The 21,795-nt window shown below is 53.3% G+C and overlaps 2 protein-coding genes across 6 annotated transcripts in view; one reads left to right on the top strand and one right to left on the bottom strand.

Annotated features, from left to right (window-relative positions):
* The first annotated feature begins 42 nt into the window (after positions 1-42).
* MICOS13 (mitochondrial contact site and cristae organizing system subunit 13) lies at positions 43-3,003 on the top strand. Of its 2 annotated transcripts, none has more exons than XM_002761611.5 (4): positions 43-104; positions 792-969; positions 1,153-1,204; positions 2,777-3,003. In XM_002761611.5, exons 1-4 carry the CDS (start codon positions 76-78, stop codon positions 2,872-2,874), a joined length of 357 nt encoding a protein of 118 aa, XP_002761657.1. In that variant the 5' UTR covers positions 43-75; the 3' UTR covers positions 2,875-3,003. The 2 variants fall into 2 exon arrangements, with proteins under 2 accessions (XP_002761657.1, XP_017822943.1); XM_017967454.4 differs by having other exon boundaries at positions 43-420.
* A 10,530-nt stretch (positions 3,004-13,533) lies between these two features.
* SAFB (scaffold attachment factor B) overlaps positions 13,534-21,795 on the bottom strand; it is a 42,790-nt gene continuing 34,528 nt past the window's right edge. The window contains exons 15-21 of one of the 4 annotated variants that reach the window (XM_008987029.5): positions 21,092-21,382; positions 18,841-18,978; positions 18,567-18,609; positions 14,838-14,956; positions 14,526-14,629; positions 14,094-14,160; positions 13,534-13,841 (exon numbers count right to left, since the gene is read on the bottom strand). In XM_008987029.5, the coding sequence (XP_008985277.1) occupies positions 13,712-13,841; positions 14,094-14,160; positions 14,526-14,629; positions 14,838-14,956; positions 18,567-18,609; positions 18,841-18,978; positions 21,092-21,382 (892 nt within the window). In that variant the 3' untranslated portion in view covers positions 13,534-13,711. The remainder of the gene's footprint in view (positions 13,842-14,093; positions 14,161-14,525; positions 14,630-14,837; positions 14,957-18,566; positions 18,610-18,840; positions 18,979-21,091; positions 21,383-21,795) is intronic. The other 3 variants (XM_002761609.7, XM_008987030.5, XM_008987031.5) reach the window with 3 other exon arrangements.

Raw genomic sequence — 21,795 nt, 5'->3', positions numbered from 1 at the left:
CTCCCAGAGGCCTCTGCGGCGTGGCGACCGGAAGCGGCGGGCGAGTCGTGTCCTTGCGCGTGGAGCCGAGCGACTATGGTGGCCCGGGTGTGGTCGCTGATGAGGTGCGTGGGGCCGCCGGATAGGACCTGAGTCCCCGAAAAAGTCCCTTTTTGTGGGCACCCTTGTCTCCAGTCTGCTTGCGATCTGTTCCTCGCTTCATGTAGAGTTACCTTCCCTTCCTCCCCCGCCTATGGGCCAGATAGGGAAACTGAGGCTCCAGCGGGGTGGGGCTTCCCTAGGTCTCCAATCCCTCCCCTCTTGCCTGCCAGCGAGCCCTTTGCGTTCCGCTCACGGTGTCTGCCTCCGCCTCCGAGCCTCAGTTGTCTTCTCTGTGAAGAGGCAATGCCCGGTGAATCCTGTCGCTGGCGTGGATGGGAGGTGAATGCGTGCTCGGAGCGAGTGACAGCGGGCAGGAGGCGTCCAGGGACACTTGGTTTCTCCAGGGCTGGAAGGCTCTGGAAAGTCAAGGATCTTTTTCACTGCCCCTGCTCACTGTGGGAACTTGAGTGACCCACTCTCCCGCTCTGGGTTTCAGTTTACCGATTAAAATGGCGTCCAGCCGCCCTGCCTTGCACATTGTGAATCGAGTGCTGTATATGATAGGGGTCTGGGTCGACGGTGCTACATACAGAGTGTCACCCTGTGGACGGTGAGCCCCCGGGAGGGTCTGACTCTCCCCGTGGGCCTAGGCTCCTAAGGGTGGCGGTCAGTGTCCGCTAAGCTTCTGCTCCTCCCGTCCCTACCCGCAGGTTCCTCATCAAGGGAAGTGTGGCTGGGGGCGCCGTCTACCTGGTGTATGACCAGGAGCTGCTGGGGTCCAGCGACAAGAGCCAGGCAGCCCTAAAGAAGGCTGGGGAAGTGGTTCCCCCGGCCATGTACCAGTTCAGCCACTACGTGTGTCAGCAGACAGGCCTGCAGATACCCCAGGTACTCCAGGCTGGGAGCGAGGCCAGGGCTTGGCGAGTGGCCGACTCTGGGGCTGCCTCCAGCCCTGCATGATGCCCTCCGTGTTGGTGCTGCCTGATTCTCAGGCCTGTTCTCCTCCCTCTGTCTCTGGGGCTGGGCTGCTGGGTCTTTTCACCGGTTCTTTCTGCCCATCTCTCTTCCCAGCTCCCAGCTCCTCCAAAGATTCACTTTCCCATCCGTGACTCCTGGAATGCAGGTAGGCACCTGGTTTCTTTGCTTGTGGGGGTTGCTGCAGACACCCCAGTCTAGCCCGTCTCCCCATGTCCTGGCCACTTTTTCTATCCATCCCCCGGCCTGCCCCACACGTGTCTCTTAGGGATCTAAAAGGGAACCGAGGCCAGGCCTGGTGGCTTATGCCTGTAATGCCAGCACTTTGCGAGCCTGAGGTAGGAGGATCACCTGAAGTCAGGAATGTCAGGAGTTTGAGACCAGCCTGGGCAACACAGTGAAACTCTGTCTCTACTACTCTGGAGGCTGAGGCAGGAGAATCTCTTGAGCCCCGGAGGTAGAGGTTGCAATGAGCCAATATTGCGCCACTGCACTCCAGCCTGGGCAACAGAGCAAGACTCTGTCTCAAATAAATGAGTAACAGGGAAAGGAGTGGAGATTCTAGGGAAGGGGACGAGGGCGGAGCCCTTGAGGGCTGGACTGTGCACCGCCTGTTAGAATGGGAGGTGGGAGGCCTGGGCCCACAGCCGAACTTGTCCTACGAGCTTGGACAAGGCAAGGCGCTGCCCCTCTGCTGCCTCAGTTTCTGCTGGAAGTTGTTTTTAAAAAGACTTGCTTGCTAGGAGTGGTGGCTCATACCTACAGCACTTTCGGAGTCTGAGGCGGAAAAGCTGTTGGAAGCCAGGACTTTGAGAACAACTTGGGCAACATTATGAGACCCTGTCTCTTCACAGAGAAAATCTGCTTTTCTTTTTTTTTCCTTTTTTGAAATGAAGTTTTGCTCTTGTTGCCCAGGCTGGAGTGCAATGATGTGATCTCGGCTCACCGCAACCTCTGCCTCCCAGGTTCAAGCGATTCTCCTGCCTCAGCCTCCCGAGTAGCTGGGATTACAGGCATGTGCCGCCATGCCCGGCTAATTCTGTATTTTTGTAGAGATGGGGTTTCTCCATGTTGGTCAGGCTGGTCTTGAACTGCTGACCTCGTGATCCGCTTGCCTCAGCCTCCCAAAGTGCTGGGACTACAGGCGTGTGCCACCACGCCTGCCTAATTTTGTATTTTTTTTTTTTTTAATAGAGATGGGGTTTCACCATGTTGGTCAGACTGGTCTTGAACTCCTAACCTCAGGCCATTCATCTGCCTTGGCTTCCCAAAGTGCTGGGATTATAGGCATGAGCCACCGTACCTGGCAAAAATTTTTTTTTTTAATTATTTTTTTAATTTTAGACGGGGTTTCACCATTTGGTTAGGCTGGTCTTGAACTCCCGACCTCAGGTGATCTGCCCGCCTTGGCCGCCAAAGTGCTTGGATTACAGGTATGAGCCACTATGCCTGGCCCAAAACATCGTTTTTAATTAGCCAGGCATGGTGGCATGTGCCTGCGGTACCAGCTACTTGGGAGGCTTATGCAGGAGGATTGCTTCAGCCCTGGAGTTCAAGGCTTCAGTGAGCTATGATGACACCACTGTGCCCCAGCCTGGGCAACAGAGGGAGACCCTGTCTCTAAAGAAACCAAAACCCCTAGAGTTTAGGATTTCCCAGGGCTTGGAGGCTGGGGGAGGCTGGGAGGGAAGCGTCACCAGTGGCCGTCCCTTCCCCACAGGAATCATCACAGTGATGTCAGCTCTGTCGGTAGCCCCCTCTAAGGCCTGCGAGTACTCCAAGGAGGGCTGGGAGTACGTGAAGGCGCGCACCAAGTAGTGAGCCAGCTGGCTGCCTGCCCCAGCCAGAAGGGACAGGGCTGCCACCAACCTGGAGACTCCAGCCTGGGACCCCACTCCAAGGGCAGCTGCCGGCCTTGCCGGCCCAATAAAGGACTTTGGAAGTGTTTCCTGACCCGTATGCTGGCCCCCGGGGGGCACAGGGTCAGCCTGCTGGTGCCCAGAGCACCAAGGCCTCGGCTTCTGGCTCCTCATAGCTTGTCAGGGCTTGACCTTGACCACAGGCCATGGCCCACCCCTTTGACGTCTGCTCTGGCATCAGAGGTCAGAGCAGGTGCTCCCGGTGCTCCAGTGGCCATGCTCTGGGGCCGGGAAATTGCTTTGGCCAAGTCTGGGTTGTGGGAAGGGTCTTGGTTTTGGTGGGCTGATCCCAGGGTGGGACAGTGTAAGAGCCACAGTGAGGCTGGGCGCGGTGGCTCAAGCCTGTAATCCCAGCACTTTGGGAGGCCGAGGCGGGTGGATCACGAGGTCAAGAGATCGAGACCATCCTGGTCAACATGGTGAAACCCCGTCTCTACTAAAAATACAAAAAATTAGCTGGGCATGGTGGCGCGTGCCTGTAATCCCAGCTACTCGGGAGGCTGAGGCAGGAGAATTGCCTGAACCCAGGAGGCGGAGGTTGCGGTGAGCTGAGATTGCACCATTGCACTCCAGGCTGGGTAACAAGAGCGAAACTCCGTCTCAAAAAAAAAAAAAAAGAGCCAGAGTGGATAGAAGTGGGGTCTGCTTCCCTGGGGACACAGGGCAGGAGCCCCTGGGACCGATGGTTCCCGCCCTCCGCAGCTCTCATCTGTGATCTGGGCCCGAGCCCTTCCTTGCCCAGACTCCATGATTTCACCCTCTCCCTGACAGCCCTGGCAGGGATTCCTGGCCATCAGCAAATCCAGGTGTTTGCTGTGACATTCAGAGGGCCTCCTGCACATCCTCTCCCGCTGGGACACCTTCCCTGACACCCCTTCTGCATGCTGGCCGAGCTACCTGGCAGCCGACACGGATCTCCCACATCAGGCATGAGCCCCGGGAGGGCGGGTCTGTCGAGGGGCCCCTGAGAGGCTCCCAGCACCCAGCCACAGAGGGCGGTCCACGGGGTTGGTGATGGGAAGAGGCCTGTGCCCAGAGCAGGGAGCCAGCAGGTGACACCGAGTTGGCACAGGGGCCCCATTCCCACAAGTTCTGGGGCTGATGTTGCTTGGTGTAGGGCCCGAGCTCAGGAGATGACAGCTGGTCTGAGAAAAGGAGCAGAGACTAGAGGCTGGACATTTCCCCCACTGTCCCACTCAGAGAGAAGCACTGGCCCGAGCAAAACATGGGAGGAGTGTGGCTGGGATCACTGGCTGGTGGAAGGGGAGCCCACAGGGCCTGCGCCACCCCATTCCCCCCAGGGCATGGTCCTGGCAGGTCTCCCACATCTGCTGTGCCCCTGCCCTTACTGGGCCTTAGCGGTGGGGCAGGACTAGGGTGAGGGTGGGATGAGCAGGGCAGGGCACCATCCCTGACTCTCCGAGCTGCAGGAGGAAGCTGGCGCTTGCCGTCCCAGCCAGGAGCACCTATACACTGCACCCCTGACCCCATCCACCAAGCCCATCCCGAAGCCCCAGGAAGGAGCAGGCTTTGGGCCCATTATACAGATGAAGAAGCTTGCAAAAACAGACAGTTCTGTCTGCCCAGCCTGTCTGGAGCCAGGCTGTTACCACAAACCCTCACTGGAGATGCAGAATTTCCAATCACCTGGCACGCAGGCACCCAGCCCAGCCTGCGAGGACAGGAGGGGTCTGCACTGAGCGCTGTGATGCCATGGCTGGGCCGGGTGTGTCCGGCCGCTCCAGGAGTTCCCTGCAGCCTCAGCCACCCATCACTGTTGGAGGGGAAGGACTGGACAAGGCCAGTGAGCAGCCACCCTCTGGGCCCCTTCCTCTCCATCCAGGCAACCAGGTCCTGCAGCTCCACGAATGTGACTTAGTTCCTCCCCGGGGTCACAGGCTTCGTCCCATGAGTCTCTCCTTGCCCATCCACTGGCACCTGTGTGTGAGAACGTGCCTGGGGTCAGGGGACTTGGGGGCCATGGAAATGGGGCCCCAGAGAGCAGAGGTGCATGGAACAAGTCTAGGGTGTCTTTGGGAAGGCGGAAAGGGGCTGGGGAGATACCTCACCACAGCCAAGACCACAGAGCAAGGCAAGGCTGGCATGTTGCACAGTGCCGCCTGACAGCTAGAGTCACTTGAGAGCTGGAAGTAGGACGGGCTCGGAACAGAGTCCGGGAAAAGCTAGTGTGTCCCAGTGTGGGCAAGGTAGAGCTAGAGGATGGAGCAGGGAGAGTCCATAGGCAGAGGCCAGCTGGGGCTGGGAGGTGGGGACACCGAGTGGCTTTCAGCTGTCACTACAGGTGCCCATGGTGTTGCTCCAGCCTTGAACACACCTTGCCTGGAGAGCTAACTGGGCGTCCCAAGGGTGGTGGGTACAGCAGAAATGGAGGTGATTAGCTGGGGGCAGTGGCATGTGCCTGTAGTCCTGGCTGGGGCAGGAGGATCACTTCAGCCTGCGACATTGAGACTGAGTGAGCCATGACCACCACTGCCCTCCAGCCCTGGGTGACAGAGTGAGACCGTTTCTTAAATATATAAATAAATAAAGGCTTGGCAGGGTGGCTCACACCTGTCATCCCAGCACTTTGGGAGGCCCAAGTGGGTGGATCACAAGGACAGGAGTTTGAGACCAGCCTGGCCAATATGGTGAAACCCCATCTCTACTAAATATACAAAAATTAGCTGGGCATGGGTGCCTGTAGTCCCAGCTACTTGGGAGGCTGAGGCAGAAGGATCACTTGAACGCAGCAAGTGGAGGTTGCAGTGGGCTGAGATCACGCCACTGTACTCCAGCCTGGGCGACACAGTGACAGCAGCAGCCTGGGTTCTTCCTATGTGGGCTGAGGGCTGAGCAGCCAGTTTTAATTAAATCTGAAAGGACAAGGTGACACCCGACGCAGCTGACAGCCACACGTCTTCCCATCTCACGTGGCCCTGGAAGTGAGTTTGCTGTCTGTCAGTAGTGATGTAGGATTTTTCTTCTCAGTCACTTTGCCAGCCAGGGTCCTCCAGCTGGCGACACCTGTGACACATAGCCTGGCCCTCGCTCGGCCATGCTGGCCTGGGTTACAGCTTGTTCCTGCGTTCTGTGGTTCCCCAGCTATTGTACTATGCCTAAGACGAATGAGGATACCCTGGACATTGAAGACTGAGGAGGGAGGAGAAGAATTTTATGGAGCGACAGAACCGCGTTCAGCGGAGACCGGGTGCGGGGGGTGGCTCTCTTTTTCTGTAGGGGTCCAGGACTTTTTCTTGTTTTTTTTTTTTTTGAGACGGAGTTTCTCTCGTTACCCAGGCTGGAGTGCAATGGCGCGATCTCGGCTCACCGCAACCTCCGCCTCCTGGGTTCAGGCAATTCTCCTGCCTCAGCCTCCTGAGTAGCTGGGATTACAGGCACGCGCCACCATGCCCAGCTAATTTGTTGTATTTTTAGTAGAGACGGGGTTTCACCATGTTGACCAGGATGGTCTCGATCTCTTGACCTCGTGATCCACCCGCCTCGGCCTCCCAAAGTGCTGGGATTACAGGCTTGAGCCACCGCGCCCAGCCGGACTTTCTTTTTTAAACAATAATCTGTAAAAGTTTTAACCACCTAAGAATTTTCACTTCAGGAAAAATACATAGTAGCTAACTCGCAGGATGGTGAGTTAACAGACAGGTTTTGTTACGGAAACTTACTAGCTTCAGTAATGTTTCTGGATGAAGCATCAGGTTACTTTGCAGGTTTGTAACGTTTTTAAAAGACCGGTCCAGCAGTGTTTTCTCTCATTTTAATTCCTCCTCTTCGTTTAAAGTATTGGCAGTAGCATCACTACATGGATTGTTTAGAATGTCTTCGTTTAATCCATCTGGCTTTTTTTTTCTTTTTTTGAGAAGGAATTTCGCCTTGTTGCCCAGGCTGCAGTGCAGTGGCGCCATCTCAGCTCACACAACCGCCTCCTGGGTTCCAGTGAGTCTCCTGCCGCAGACTCCCGAGTAGCTGGGATTACAGGCACCCACCACCACGCCTGGCTACTTTTTTTGTATTTTTGGTAGAGATGGGGTTTCACCATGTTGACCAGGATGGTCTCGATCTCATGACCTCGCGATCCGCCCGCCTCGGCCTCCCAAAGTGCTGGGATGGCAGGCGTGAGCCACCGCACCTGGCCTTGACACCGCCTTTTGATCCTCACCAGTATTAACCTTTTCCCCTGACGGTGTCCTGGGTGTATTCATTAACCTGTCATTTCCTAGGGACTCAGCAGCTCTGCCTGCCTTCTTTCCAAGGCCAGTTGCTTATTTCTGAGCATTCTTTGCTGTTGCTCTTCTGTTAGGCTTTTATGTGACTCAGAAGCAAACATCTCACTTTCAGATGAGTTTGTCAGAAAGGATCTAGTTCAGCAGCAGTTACTTCCTGGTCATTACTTCCCACAATGTCATCATTATTGCTAACATAATCTTCTTCAATTTTTTTTTTTTTTTTTTTTTTTTTTGAGACAGAGTCTTGCTCTGTCACCCAGGCTGGAGTACAGTAGCTTGATCTCGGCTCACTGCAACCTCCGTCTTTTGGATTCAAGCAATTCTCCTCCCTCAGCTTCCTGAGTAGCTGGGACTACAGGCACACACCACCATGCCTGGCTCATTTTTATACTTTTTTAGTAGAGATGAAGTTTCAGGTTTCACCATGTTAGTCAGGCTGGTCTTGAACTCCTGACCTCATGATCCATCCGCCTCAGTTCCCCAGTGCTGGCATGAGAGGCATGAGCCACCGCACCCGGCTGCTAACATAATCTTCCTATAAAATAGGAAGATCAAGTCGAATTCATTTTAACCAGGTCTCATGACCTTTTCCTTTGAATTCTGCCTTATCAAATACATGCCTTAAGGCTGGAAGTCCTCTCTCTGAAATTCATCTCTGAGCATCCGGCTTGGGTGTATTTCTTTTAACTGTTCTCCGTGGACAGAAACAGGTGCTCCACTTCCCGACTGTTCATCAGGCTCAGCCCCTTCACCATCTTGTCTCTCTGGTGGGAGAGGAAAAGTTCCATCTTGTACATGCTCATCATCTGGTAGGTCCATGTGCCATTCTCCTGTGGTTCTAGCATCTTTTCCTCTGGCTTTCCTTCCTTTCTGTCAGAATAGGGGAGGGACAGGCTATAGGCAGTATTGGAAAGGGGAGCATTTGATTGGAATTGAAAGGCATTATTCAGAAATAATCAGGAAAAGGCAGGCAAACAGGAACAGTTCTCGCTCTTGGCCGGGAGAATGTGCAGTGGCTCACACCTGTAATCCCAGCACTTTGGGAGGTCGAGGCGGGTGGATCACCTGAGGTCAGGAGATAGAGATCATTCTGGTCAACACGGTGAAACCCCATCTCTACTAAATATACAAAGATTCGCGGGGTGTGGTGGCACGTGCCTGTAATCCCAGCTACGGGGGAGGCTGAGGCAGTAGAATCGCTTGAACCAGGGAGTCAGAGTTGCATTGAGCCAAGATCATGCCACTGCACTCCAGCCTGGTGACAGAGCAAGACTCCGTCTCAAAAAAAAAAAAAAAAAAAAATGATGATGATTAGTAAGCATGGATGAATGAATGGATGAGTACAGTCAATGGCTTGATGGATTAATGAGGGGATGGGATGAGTGGTTAGATGGGTAGATACATACATGGGTGGGTGTGTAGATGGATAGGTGGATGGATGGATAGGTGGATGAATGGATGAATAGATGGGTAGATGAATGATGGTATAGATGGGTGGGTGGACGATGAAGGGATGGGTAGGTGAACTGGGTGGACAGATGGATGAATGGTTGAATGATTGGGTGGGTGGATGGATGGATAGGTAGATGGATGAATAGTGTAGATGGATAGGTAGGTGAGTGGATGGACGGTGAATGGATGATTGGGTGGGTGGATGGATGGATAGGTATATGGATGAATGAGTTAGATGGAGGATGGATGGGTGGGTGGGTAGGCAGGTCAGCAGGTGGGTGGGTGGATGGATGTACAAGGACTCATTAGTCTACTCCACTTACCTTCAAAGCACTGGTCCATCTTGGTTCAGAGAGTCTTGCCAATGAAGGCCTGCTCTTGGGGAGAGCCTGACATTGTTGGGCTGGCTGCCAGTAGAGGCATGGCCAACTGTGCTGAGGTTTCCCTGGCTGAGGTGCAGCCGAAGTGGACACTCATGCCTCGCTGTGCTGAAACCAAGGGCAGGGTCTGTCCCTCTGGGACCTGGGCTTCAACTGCTTCCTGGAGATGTGTGTAAGGATGGGGACCACGATTTGGAGGGAAAAGGCTCCTCTTACTCCGTAGAACAACCTCAAGAGACCATCAACTAGCCCACGCCTGGAGACTTTTCACTTCCAGAGTGTTAAAAACACAAGTGGTGATTCCCGTCTTCCCCCAAAGCTTTCTGGCAGTTTCTCCCACCAGCTTGCTCCTGCTGGCCTCGGAGCCTTCACAGTGTGTTCCCCAGGCAGGAAACGCCTCCATTCCTTCTGTGGCCAGGGCAACCTGTACAATCAAGCTGCACTTTTTTTTTTGAGACGGGAGTTTCACTCTTTTCCTCCAGGCTGGTGTGCAGTGGCACAGTCTCAGCTCACTGCAACCTCTGCCTCCTGGGTTCAGGTGATTCTCCTGCCTCAACCTCCTGAGTAGCTGGGATTACAGGTGTGTACCACAACACCCAGCTGATTTTTTGTTTTTTTAGTAGAAACGTGGTTTCACCATGTTGGCCAGGCTGGTCTCAAACTCCTGACCTTGTAATCCACCTGCCTCGGCCTCCCAAAGTGCTGGGATTACAGGCCTGCGCCACAGTGCCCGGCCTAAGCCACACTTCATAAGCTCACCATGTGCATGTGTGCCCGCCTTGAGGGCAGGCACCAACTGGGTCTGTTGTGAGAACACATCTGGTCAGTGCCAGGGACCCTGCTTCAGAAGGGGCACTGGAAATGGAAGTTGAATGAATGGGTAGTTCGAAGCTTGGATCTTTTCCACTGCCAGCTGGTGGTCCTCACTTAAGTCAGTTCACCCTGGTAGGCCTGTTTTCCTGTGTGCAAAATGGGGTTGTACACCCTCCCAGGGTTACACTGAGGATGGTGGGGAAGAGCAGGTACAGCTCAGTGCCTGGCTGACAGCAGAGCTGAATCCCTGTCCTTCCCTGTGTAGCAAGCAGGACAGCAAACGGTGTTGCCTGGGCATCAGAAGTAGAACACCATGGGCCGCATGTGGCAGCTCACGGCTGTCATCCCAACACTATGGGAGGCCTAGGCAGGTTGATCACCTGAGGTCAGGAGTTCAAGACCAGCTGGTCAACATGGTGAAACCCTGTCTCTACTAAATATACAAAAATTAGCCAAGCATGGTGGTGCGTGCTTGTAGTGCCAGCTACTCAGGAGGCTGAGGCAGGAGAATTGCTTGAACCCAGGAAGGAGAGGTTGCAGTGAGCTGAGATTGTGCTATTGTGCTCCAGCCTGGGCAACAGAGTGAAATTTTGTCTCAAAAAAGAAAAAACAAAAAGTAGACCACCACATACAAATGACTCAAGACTGTGGCCAGGGAGAAGCACTTTGAGGCATCTCTCTTGCCTAGGAGACTGGGCTGTCCTTGTCCCATTTCTGTGATCCCAGCACTCTGGGAATCCAAGGCAGGTGGACTGCTTGAGCCCAGGAACTCAAAACCAGCCCGGGCAACATGATGAAACCCCATCTCTACAAAAGACACAAAAATCAGCCAGGTGTGGTGTCACCCACCTGTAGTCCCAGCTACTGGGCAGGCTGAGGCGGAAGGATCGCTTGAGCCCAGGAGATGGAGATTGAGGTGAGCTGACTGCACCGCTGCATGCCAACCTGGGTGACAGAACGAGACCGTCTCACACACACAGCTTGTGGCAGTGTGCCATGGCAGCCCTAGGGAACCTGCACAACTGCCATAGATTCTGATTTCGTCGGTCCGTGCAGCTGATGCAGCAGGGGTATGGAATCAATGCTATGGGCATTTGGTTCTTACAGCCACAGCATCCAACCTGTGCCCTCAGTTTTTTTTAATTTTGTTAAATGGGGCTGATAATGATACCTGGGAGGAATGTATGAGGCCATGTAAAGCAAATCTATAAGAGTCTGGGGCCCGGCATGGGGCTCACGCCTCTAATTCCAGCACTTTGGGAGGCTGACGCCGGTGGATCACCTGAGGTCAGGAGTTCAAGACCAGCCTGGCCAACATGGTGAAACCCCATCTCTACTAAAAATACAAATTAGCCGGGTGTGACGGCGTGTGCCTATAGTCCCAGCCACTCCAGAGGTTGAAGTTGCAGTGAGCTGAGATCGTGCCACTGTACTCCAGCCTGGGCGACAGAAGGAACATGCACCAGATGTTCACAGACCTCATCTCTGCTTGAGACAAAGTCTTGGTCTGCTTGCCTCGGCTGGAGTGCAGTGATCTGGGTTCACTGCAACCTCCACCTCCCAGGTTCAAGCGATTCTCCTGCTTCAGTCTCCCGAGTAACTGGGACTACAGTGCACCACCATGCCTGGCCTGTCATTTCTTATTTCAAAAAAATATCCCCTAAAACTGACCAAAGAAATAGGATCTTGCTATGCTTTCCAGACTGGACTTGAGCTCCTAGCCTCAAGCAATCCTGTGTTGGCCTCCCGAGTAGCTGGGATTGATTTACTGGCCTGCATAACCGAATATGGCTCAAATGAAAAAAAAAAAAGGGCCAGGCGCGGTGGCTCATGGCTGTAATGCCAGCACTCTGGGAGACCGAGGCGGGCAGATCACCTGAGGTCAGGAGTTTGAGACCAGCCTGAACATGGTAAAACCTGTCTCTACTAAAAATGCAAAAATTAGCTGGGGGTAGTGGCAGGCGCCTGTAATCCCAGCTACTTGGGAGGCTGAACCCAGGAGATAAGAGGCTGCAGTGAGCTGAGATCACACCACTGCACTCCAGCCTGGGCAGAGCGAGATTCACTTCAAAAAAATAAAAAAAATGTACAGAGAATGTAAATTTCCTGTGTGTTCAAAAAACAAACAAAAAGGTCTGAAGGGAAGGCTGAGAACACAGCTGCTGGGGGTTCCCACTGGGTTCCTTCCTGGATGTCACACCCCTTCTGAACCAAAGCATTCTGTCTTCACCAGGGACGGGGTCCGAGAGGCCAGCGTGGGACTGAGCTCTGGCCAGGGAGACTTGGGCAAGTTTGCCAAGAAGCTTTTCAGTGCAGGTCCCCGTCCCTGGCCCTCCTCCTGCTGGGCAGGCCCTGCTCCACTGTGGGTGGGTAGGGTTTCTGGAGGTCTTTCAGCCATCCATCATCCATGACAGCCCCAACTCTTCAGAGAAATAGAGCCTAAAGTGGGCTACGGTGAGCCCCAGGAACTATCTACAGACTTCCTGTTAAAGCAGGCGAGGGCCCCCCTTTACCACCTAAGCCACCACTGTGTTGGTGGGGTCACTTGTCCTTTGTAGTGTCACGTCACCAGGGCTCTACTGTCTTTGCTGGACGCTGCTTCGTCTCCACTCTTCACTACAAAATGGGGGGGAGGCACCTGCTTCACAGTTTGAGGCATGTCCGGAGTGTGGTTTGCCTTCCTGGAGTGGTAGCTGCTGGATCCCAGGTGCCGTGGCTCCAGCCTGCTGTTGGTGTGTAGAGGGTTAGCATCGGGCTTGTCCCTTCCAGCCGACGCAGAGGCCAGCCCTGGGCTGGTCAGAGGCCCATCCTGGCATGAGGGGCCGTGCCCACCGATGACCTTGCACCTTTCACTGCTTACGCCTGACTCTGTGGTGAAAATACTGTTTTGTTCTCTGAGTAAAACGGTAACATGACAGCATCCACATGAAGATGACTGGGCTTCAGAAAGTCCGTGTGGAGAGCGGCAGCTGGCAATCGTCGCAGGCTTGCTTTGAGTGTGATCCGCAGGGGAGGCATCTGCCAGCGTTCATCAACAGGATACGGGTGAGATCCCCACACCCTAACGGGGAGGCCACCCAGCACCCAAGAGTAAAGCAGCCCCGTCTGTGCTAGCATTAACAGAGAGCTCGCTGACCCGAGCAACCAGGCGAAACCAGCACAGCACGGGCCCATTATTTGAAAAGCAATCACTGTCGCGCTGGGAAGCCTCTTCCACAACTCAATATCTTCCCAGAGGTTTTCTATCACGCGAGCTTCATACATGTTTAGAGATAAACATAGTTGGCTGGGCACGGTGGCTCATGCCTGTAATCCCAGCACTTTCGGAGGCCGAGGTGGGCGGATCACAAACTCAGGAGTGCAAGACCAACCTGACCAATATGGTAAAACCCCTTATCTACTAAAAATACAAAAATTAGCCGAGCATGGTGTGTGCGCCTGTAATCCCAGCTACTCAGGACGCTGAGGCAGGAGAATGGCTTGAACCCGGAAGCGGGAGACTGTAGTGAGCCGAGATCACTCACCACTGCACTTCAGCCTGGGCAACAGACTGAGACTGTCTCAAAAAAAGAAATAAGCAGAGTCAGCGTGTATCAGTACAGCTAAAGACACTCTGTAATTCTGTTTCATGTGAAGAGGTGGAGATAAAGAAATGACACTTTAAACAAAGGGTGTGTGAACAGAAACACATTTATTACAAAAAAAAAAACCCAAAAGGAAAAACAAATTCACATTGTATTGAGCTACAATATGGCAACAGATTAGAAAAAAACATTTTTACACAGTTTGAGATAACTCCTAACAGAACATAGGCTTGTTGCCACATGACAGGACACAGGATTCCAAGTACTCAGTAGCGGCGAGTGAAGCGGGCGTCGCTGGGCCTGCTCCCCCGGCTCTGGCCCCCGAACCCGCCTTGCATGCCTCCGTGCGGGATGGGGTGGCCCCGGGAGGCCCCGCCTGGGGCAAAGCTGCCTCGCCTAGGAAGAAATTCACATGGTTTGACTGTGAAGTGCTACTGCTCCCCTGGCCTTCCCAGCTGGCAGGCAGTGCCCCATCCTGATGCCCTCCCCTCCTGAATGGCAGCAGGCTTCACAGTGCCCCATGCCTACCCTGGTATCACACTCGGGGGAGGAGGTGTTAGTTGGAAGGTCTTGGGTGTTGTTAAAGCTCCCCCAAGGTAGGCTGATATGCAAAGCAGGGGAAGGGGGGCCGTCCCCAGTACGCCTTACCCTGACATCCCTCCCCGGTTCATCATGTGGCCAGGCCCGGAGTGACCAGACATGCTTCTCTCACCACCTGGAAGACAGATGTGCTTTCACACAGGGCACATGCGCACATGGCCTTGAATGCATAGCATTGAGCCACTCCACTCCTTTCCGTGAGGCCCCTGGGTACTTGGAACTAGCAGATCCCAGGATGCCTTGGCACAGGGACCACAGACGTACAGCTTTCTCTCAGCGGAGAGGACTAGAGAACGCCCACTGTCCAACTCCTGGGCCAGATCTCCAGACAGCAGGAGGTGTCTGGAGTGCTCTTCACTCCTCATTCCGGCACTGAGGGCAAAGGACCTCCTATACTCCCCCGAGGAGTGAGGAGGCACAGCCTCCATCTTTCCATCACTCCCCAGCACACCCTGGTCCCAGCCCAAAGCTGCTCCTTACCTTGCCACCTCTTGTGATCCCTGTCCATCATGCCCCCGTCAGCCGTGCCCTGCCATGCCCGGTCATCCTCTCTTCGGCCATGGTCCCCCCAGTCACGTCTGCCCCTTGAAAAGAGACATCTCTGATTTGGATTGCCCCCATGTCTGGCGCTCATGCTAATACATGTGGTGGCTTCGGAGGGTGAAGCCCTTTATGTTTCCTGCCCTGGGCCCACATCCCAGTGACTTGGGGACCCCCTCGGTTGGACAGACTTATCCGGTCAGCTGACTCTGTGAGGCCAGGGACAGGCAATGTAGGATGTGGGACACAAACCTGGGGGGAGGAGGCAGCCCTCGGCCCTCGCTCATCCTCTTGTCGGAGCCGTATCCCCCCCAGCCATCACGGGAGTCCCGGCCGTGGCGCTCTGGTCCTCCATGGCGTTCTGGGTAATGCTGGGCATCACAGGGCCATAAGAAAAAAGCTTCAGTGTCAGCTCCTAGACCCACAGCTTTGCAGGCAACAGGCTAACACTGACAATGACAGTCACTGTAGACAGAAGTGCTGGCAGGCTGTCGGTTCACATGACACAGCTGCCTCCCTGAAATCTGCAGGCCAGAGGCCCTGTGCCCTAGGCTCCTGGCCTGTATGCAAAAGGTACCAGTACCAAGGCACCTCCCCACGGCACCACCAGAGACAGGAAGGCCACCAGGGGTCACCTTCTAAAGATAATGCTTATAAGATTCCCTGGGTCGCACAGACCAAACGGTTAGTGCCCACAGCCAATGGTTTTCTCTTAAATGTCTTCTACCAAGGAAAGCTCGTGTTTATAAACCTTTAACGTGTGCATATATCAGAAATAGTTTTTACAATTTTTTTCTTTCCACAGTGAAGGAAGTAAAGGAAGTACCAAACGTAGCACTTTATCTGAAATAGTTTTAATTTTTTTTCCTTTTTTTTGAGATGGAGTTTCGCTCTTGCCGCCCAGGCTGGAGTGCAACAGCGTGATTTCGGATCACCACAACCACCACCTCCCACATTCAAGCAATTCTGTTACTTCAGCCTCCCGAGCAGCTGTGGTTACAGGCATGCGCCATCACACTCAACTAATTTTGTATTTTTAGTAGAGACGGGGTTTCCCCACATTGGTCAGGCTGGTCTTGAACTCTTGACATCAGGTAATCCACCCGGCCTCAGCCTCCCAAAGTGCTGGGATTACAACTGTGAGCCACCGTGCCTGGCCCATCCAGAATAGTCTTTACGAATTTTTTCCTTCCACAGTGAAGGAAGTACCAAATGTAGCCCTTCATCCAACCAATTGCTAGGTAAGGATCCTTCCTCATAGTCAAGTTTCTTGGAAGTTTCTGCTGGATGCCTGGTCCAGGGCCTTGCACCCTGCTCTGCTCAGGACACAGGACACTGAGAGATAAATGGCTGGAAGACAGCCGTCCCCTTGGCTAGCCCCACCAGTCCCTCCTGTCACTGTTTTTGTAAACCACATGGTCAACACAGACCAGGAGTTCTTGACCCTGCTATCTGAAGAAAGACAAGAGAGGACGAGTCATACTGATGCCTACTTCTTTGACGGCCAAGGTTAATATTTACACCCACAGTCTGTTTCTGTGGCTGGAAGCACTTTCCAGCCTGACTTTCACAAAAGGTAGCTGCGGCTCCACAGTCCTGTTCTCTTTCCACAAATCCTGTGACCTCTGGGTTTTTTGCCTCATGACCGTGTTCTAGGTGGAAGAAAACTACAAAGTAGTCCTGGTAAGGAAACTACCTCGACGCACCCTGGTTGATGTACATGTCCAAGTTCACCTCCCCATTAAATGGAGAGCTCTGCCAGGGCGAACACAAAGATGGCGGCATGCTCCGCCATGTGCAAGATGTCCCACGCACCACTGCCTGCTTCCTTGGTGTATTCTCCCTACACGTGTGCTCTGACACCTCCCCTCAACAAATAACAACAGGGGGTTCCGTTTACAAGATGGACAGAGCACAGCATGCTTCCTTCGATGTCACCAGCACAACCACAGTATCCGTGAGGCAGTGCTGCCAAATGCAAGGAGAGCTTCTGACACAGGACTCCTGAAATAAGCTCTTCCTAGTATTTGAAAATCGAATCAACATTTACATTTTTCTGTCCACCCAATGAGGCCTAGAAGTTCTGTGCTAGTTTTCTATGCAGGGAGATGCCACCATCTGCCTTTGAGGCAGCTCTGATGACTTATTCGTGACTGCATGTGAGGAGAAAGGATCAAACTGCCTTCCACTGTTAGGAGACTGTATCTGACACCTACATGAAAGTAGCTGGTGGCCAGGTGTGTTGGCTCACATCTGTAATCCTAACACTTTTGGAAGTCAAGACAGGAGGATCACTTGAGCTCAGGAGTTCAAACCTGGCGTGGGCAACACAGTGAGACTTCATCTCTATTAAAAAAAAAAAAAAGGGTTAGCTACAGTGGCTCACGCCTGTAATCCCAGCACTTTGGGAGGCCAAGGTGGATGAATCACCTGAGGTCAGGAGTTTGAGACCAGCCTGACCAATACGGTGAAACCCTGTCTCTATTAAAAATACAAACATTAGCCGGGTGTGGTGATGGATGCGTGTAGTCCCAGGTACTTGGGAGGCTGGGACAGGAGAATTGCTTGAACTGGGGAAGTGGAGGCTGCAGTGAGCTGAGATTGTGCCACTGCACTCTAGCCTGGGTGACAGAGCGAGACTCCGCCTCAAAAAAAAAAAAAAGAAAAAGCAGGCCAAGCCCAGTGTCTAACGCCTATAATCCCAGCACTTTGAGAGGCTAAGGCGGGCGGATCACCTGAGGTTAGGAGTTCAAGACCAGCCTGGCCAATATGGTGAAACCACGTCTTTACTGAAAATACAAAAATTAGCTGGGGGTGGTGGTGCGTGCCTGTAGTCCCAGCTACTCAGGAGGCTGAGGCAGAAGAATTGCTTTAAGCTGGGAGGCGGAGGTTGCAGTGAGCTGAGATCACACCGCTGCACTCCAGCCTGATAAAACACATTTGTACAGACACGCGCCCACCTCATGTAAACCCCCTACCACCCACACTCTGTAGTAGCAATATTACCTTCATTTCACTGCTGGGAAAGACAGGCTCAGCAGGAAGGGGTGACACTAGGGTGTGATCCCAGTTCTGTCTGATTCTGGAACCTGGACATGGAACCATTGGGCTATGCTCCTCCACCAAAGAAAATCCACAAGACTAGTTCTAGGTTTCACTGCATATAAGTTGCCTCCAGGAGAAGGGGAAAAGAAATCCTATGAGGCTGACAGAATTCCTGAGGATCCTGAGACAGAGCCACTTGGCTCTGCTCAGGCTCAATAAGGCACCAAGAGAGACAGAAGCCGGAAGCTGGTGCTGGAGTAAAGGAAATGATGGCAGGAGGAGGAAGAGCCCAGCAGGGGTCCTCAGAGAGGAAGGCATGTTCCACAAAGCAACCTGCTGCCTCCAAGTTTACAGGAGAGCCCACTAGAGGTCCAAGGCTCTCCTGGGAAGTCTCCGCCTCAATGTAAGATGGAAGGAGAAAATGGAGCTTCTTGTTCTACGTGCCAACCCTCCAAGGAGAACGAGCACAGACCAGAGACCTAGTTGTTGTCCAAGGTTAAGTGGGGCCCCGGTGAGGAAGGATGTCCTTATTTTCCAAAGAGTGTGAGCACTCGGGGACAGACACAGCAACCCCAGCCTCTCCAGGCGCATGTGGATGCACCTGTCTGAGTCAGCTGTGCAGCTCACCAGACACTTCCCAGCAGAGCCAGGTTGCACCCACCCCAAGTGTTCCTGACACTGTCGCGCGTGCGGTGAGTGCGGCACACAGAACCCCAGGGTCAAGGCTAAAAATGGCTTCAGAGTAACTGTTCAGACTGACCGCCAAGACTAACCCCAAATAATCCCAAATTTCCATCCCACAAACCTAGAAGGTGCTGTACATTTCTTTCCTCATTTTGCCTTTTGCACAAGGAAAGAGCGGGAAGAAGACATGCTGAAGGGAAAAGAACCTGTACTACAGGAAATTCTGTGGCTACCATGCAGCTTCAAACTTACCTGTCCTTCTCTTTCTCCCATCATTGACCTTGAACCTTCTCTCCTGAAAAGGTAATTTAAAACAAACCGTAAGAAGAGGAAGAGGCTTGTTCATAGAGAGAGGACCATCAGGCCCCCAATAAAAAGCAGCATTTCCACAACTGGAGGCAGGAGATGTGCAGGCCTGACTCTGCATACACCTGATGGACAGAGTAGGCTCAGAGAGCCCAGGAGTCCTTGTTCTCAGTCAGAGGATGAGCCAGAAACCCCACAGAGCAGCAGAGGCCCAACTGACCTGTCCACCGAGTGGTCGGGGTAGCGGCCGCGGTCCCTGTGATCAAAGTCGTGGAAGCGGTCCTGGCGGTTGAAGTCAGAATGGTAGCGCTCATCCAGGGCAGCCCGCTTGGCTTCTGGCCAATAGGCATCATCTCGCCTGTGAGGGAACATGAGAGAGATAGAGGGATCCCCCACCCAAACTGTATCTATTACCTTGTGGGAGCTGGCCCCTAGCCCTTCACAGAATGAGGATGACTCTCACCAAGAGTGTTCTCTGCCCTAGGAGGCGAGATCTGACTTGACCCCAGTGACTGCACAGCTTTTTATTTTGTACCACACGTCTACCTTCCCTGATGCAGAATGGCCTCAGTTTCCCAAAGGGGGGAATCATTAGTTAATTAGGCAGTCCTATGCGCTGCCGGCACATGGCATCTGGAGCCCTACACAGCTACCTCTGCTCAGGAAAGGAGCATGAGGGGCTCTGTCAAGTACACCTGCCATCTCTCCTGCCCTGCCAGCAGCACTGGACACGGTCTACTTCAACACGTGGATGACCATAAATAACTCTCATCAGCAATATTTTGTACCAAGGCATAATAGATACTAGAACAATTGACATGGCCCTTTATAGAAGGTAATGCATTGTGTATTACCTGAGTTCCTCTTGAACCCATGCAATAGAAAGAAACAACAAACTGGTTTGTGCCAAGTTGCAGTGTGTACAGAAAGCCTGACACCATCACTGCTGGACGTATGTACCTGACTCCTGACAGCAGCCGTGCTCAGCACCGTGTATTCATACCTCCTCAGTATGTTTGGGAAACTAAAATTAATCTTACCGCTGGGTGCTGTGGCTCATGCCTATAATCCCAGCAGTTTGGGAGGCCGAGGCGGGTAGATCACCTGAGGTGAGGAGTTTGAGACCAGCCTGGCCAAGATGGTGAAACGCTGTTTCGACTAAAAATACAAAAAACTAGCCAGGCATGGTGGCACATGCCTGTAATTTCAACTACTTGAGAGGCTGAGGCAGGAGAATCGCTTGAACCCAGGAGGTGGAGGTTGCAGTGAGCTGAGATCACATCATTGCACTCCAGCCAGGGGAACAAAAGGAAAAATCCGTCCTAATTTTAAAATAAAATCTTATTTCTAGAATAAGTAAACACAAATTACAATGAATTAAAAAGCCAGGACAAGGCCGGGTAGATCACCTGAGGTCAGGAGTTCCAGACCACCCTGACCAACATGGTGAAACCCTGTCTCTACTAAAAATTCAAAAACTAGCCAGGCATGGTGGTGGGAGCCTGTGGCAGGAGAATAACTCAAAAAAGAAAAAAGCCTTGACCTGGCACAGTGGCTCACGCCTATAATTCCAGCACGTTGGGAGGCTGAGGTGAGTGGATCATGAGGTCAATAAATTGAGACCATCCTGGTCAACATGATGAAACCCCATCTCTACTCAAAATACAAAAAATTAGCTGGGCATGGTGGCGCGTGCCTGTAATCCCAGCTACTCAGGAGGCTGAGGCAGGAGAACTGCCCGAACCCAGGGGGCGGAGGTTATGGTGAGCCGAGATCACGCCATTGCACTCCAGCCTGGGTAACAAGAGCGAAACTCCATCTCAAAAAAAAAAAAGAAAAAAGCCAGGACAGGACTTAAAAGGAGGTGCAACTGGCAGCCCCTCCTCTGGGCACTTGTGACAGGACGCTCTTTGTGCCTGAGCTTCCCTCCTTAGGTCTGTGCCACTCTAGAACCTGATGAGTTAACCAGCATTACTTTATCCAACCTCCTGTCTCCTGAGCTCAAACCACCTCGGGACCCTGCTGGAGTACAGCAAAGCCACAGGGCTATAGCATGGACCTGTGCTTGCTTGCTTATTTTTATTTATCTTGAGATGGAGTCTCACTCTGTTATCCAGGCTGGAGTGCAGTGGTGCAATCTTGGCTCACTGCAACCTCTGCCTCCTGGGTTCAAGCGATTTTCCCACCTCAACCTCCCAATTAGCTGGTTAACAGTCACGCACCACGACAACCAATTTTTTGTATTTTAGTAGAGGTGGGTTTTGTCATGTTGGCCAGGCTTGTCTCAAACGCCTGAGCTTAGGCAATCCCCCTATTTCAATCTCCTAAAATGTAAGGATCGAAGGCGTGAGCCGGCGTGACTGGCCTGTGCTTCCCTTGAATCAAAGATCTCAAAAGCCAACTCAATTGTGAGGTCCCCAACACGATTCTGAACGCCACATGCTACCTAAAGGTAGTGCGGCTCTGCTTACCGGTCCAGGTCGTAGGGCCGCCGCACCGCGGGCCGCCGCTCCTGCTCGTAGCGCAGTTCCTGCTGGCGCCGCAGCTCCTCGCGCTCGCGGTGGATGCGCTCCTGCTCGCGCCTGCGCTCATGCTCTACGTGCATGCGCTCACGCTCCAGCCGTTCCCGCTCCATGCGTTCGCGCTCCAGCCGCTGGCGCTGGAAGGCCAACCTCTCTCGGGCAATCTCCAGCCGCTCGCGCTCCTCACGCTCCCACTGTGCCTGCATGCGTTGTTCGCGTTCACTGCGCTCACGCACCCTGCTGTACAACAGCAGAGCTGCAGAAGGGGACCTAGACACTCCCCAGCCGGGTCCCAGGGCTGACATGAAGTCAGACGCTGGGTAGGGCAGACTCGAGGGCTGTGCCTCCACCTGCGTGGTCCGCAGAGCCTTACATTCCAGCGGGAAAACAGGCTTCACAGGCCGATGGGAGGAGCCCAGGAAGATCCCAGGAATATCCCAGGAATGAGGCCCAGATTCTGCATGCGCGATCACGTATAATGTGAACTGGGCCTCATTTCTCCAACATTTCCTGGAGCTTGACAACTGATTTCAGGCAACAGCCAGTTGAAAATAAGCAACAGACTATATGCTTCATAGCGAGTGAGGCTCAATTAGAACCTTTACTCCCTAGACCACAGGATTAAATTAGTCTTTGTGAAGCGAGGCTGGCAG

This window comes from Callithrix jacchus, chromosome 22, assembly GCF_049354715.1.
Source record: "Callithrix jacchus isolate 240 chromosome 22, calJac240_pri, whole genome shotgun sequence".
Lineage (NCBI taxonomy): Eukaryota > Metazoa > Chordata > Mammalia > Primates > Cebidae > Callithrix > Callithrix jacchus.
Note: the sequence above shows the minus strand (reverse complement) of the source record. Positions and strands in the feature narration are given on the sequence as shown.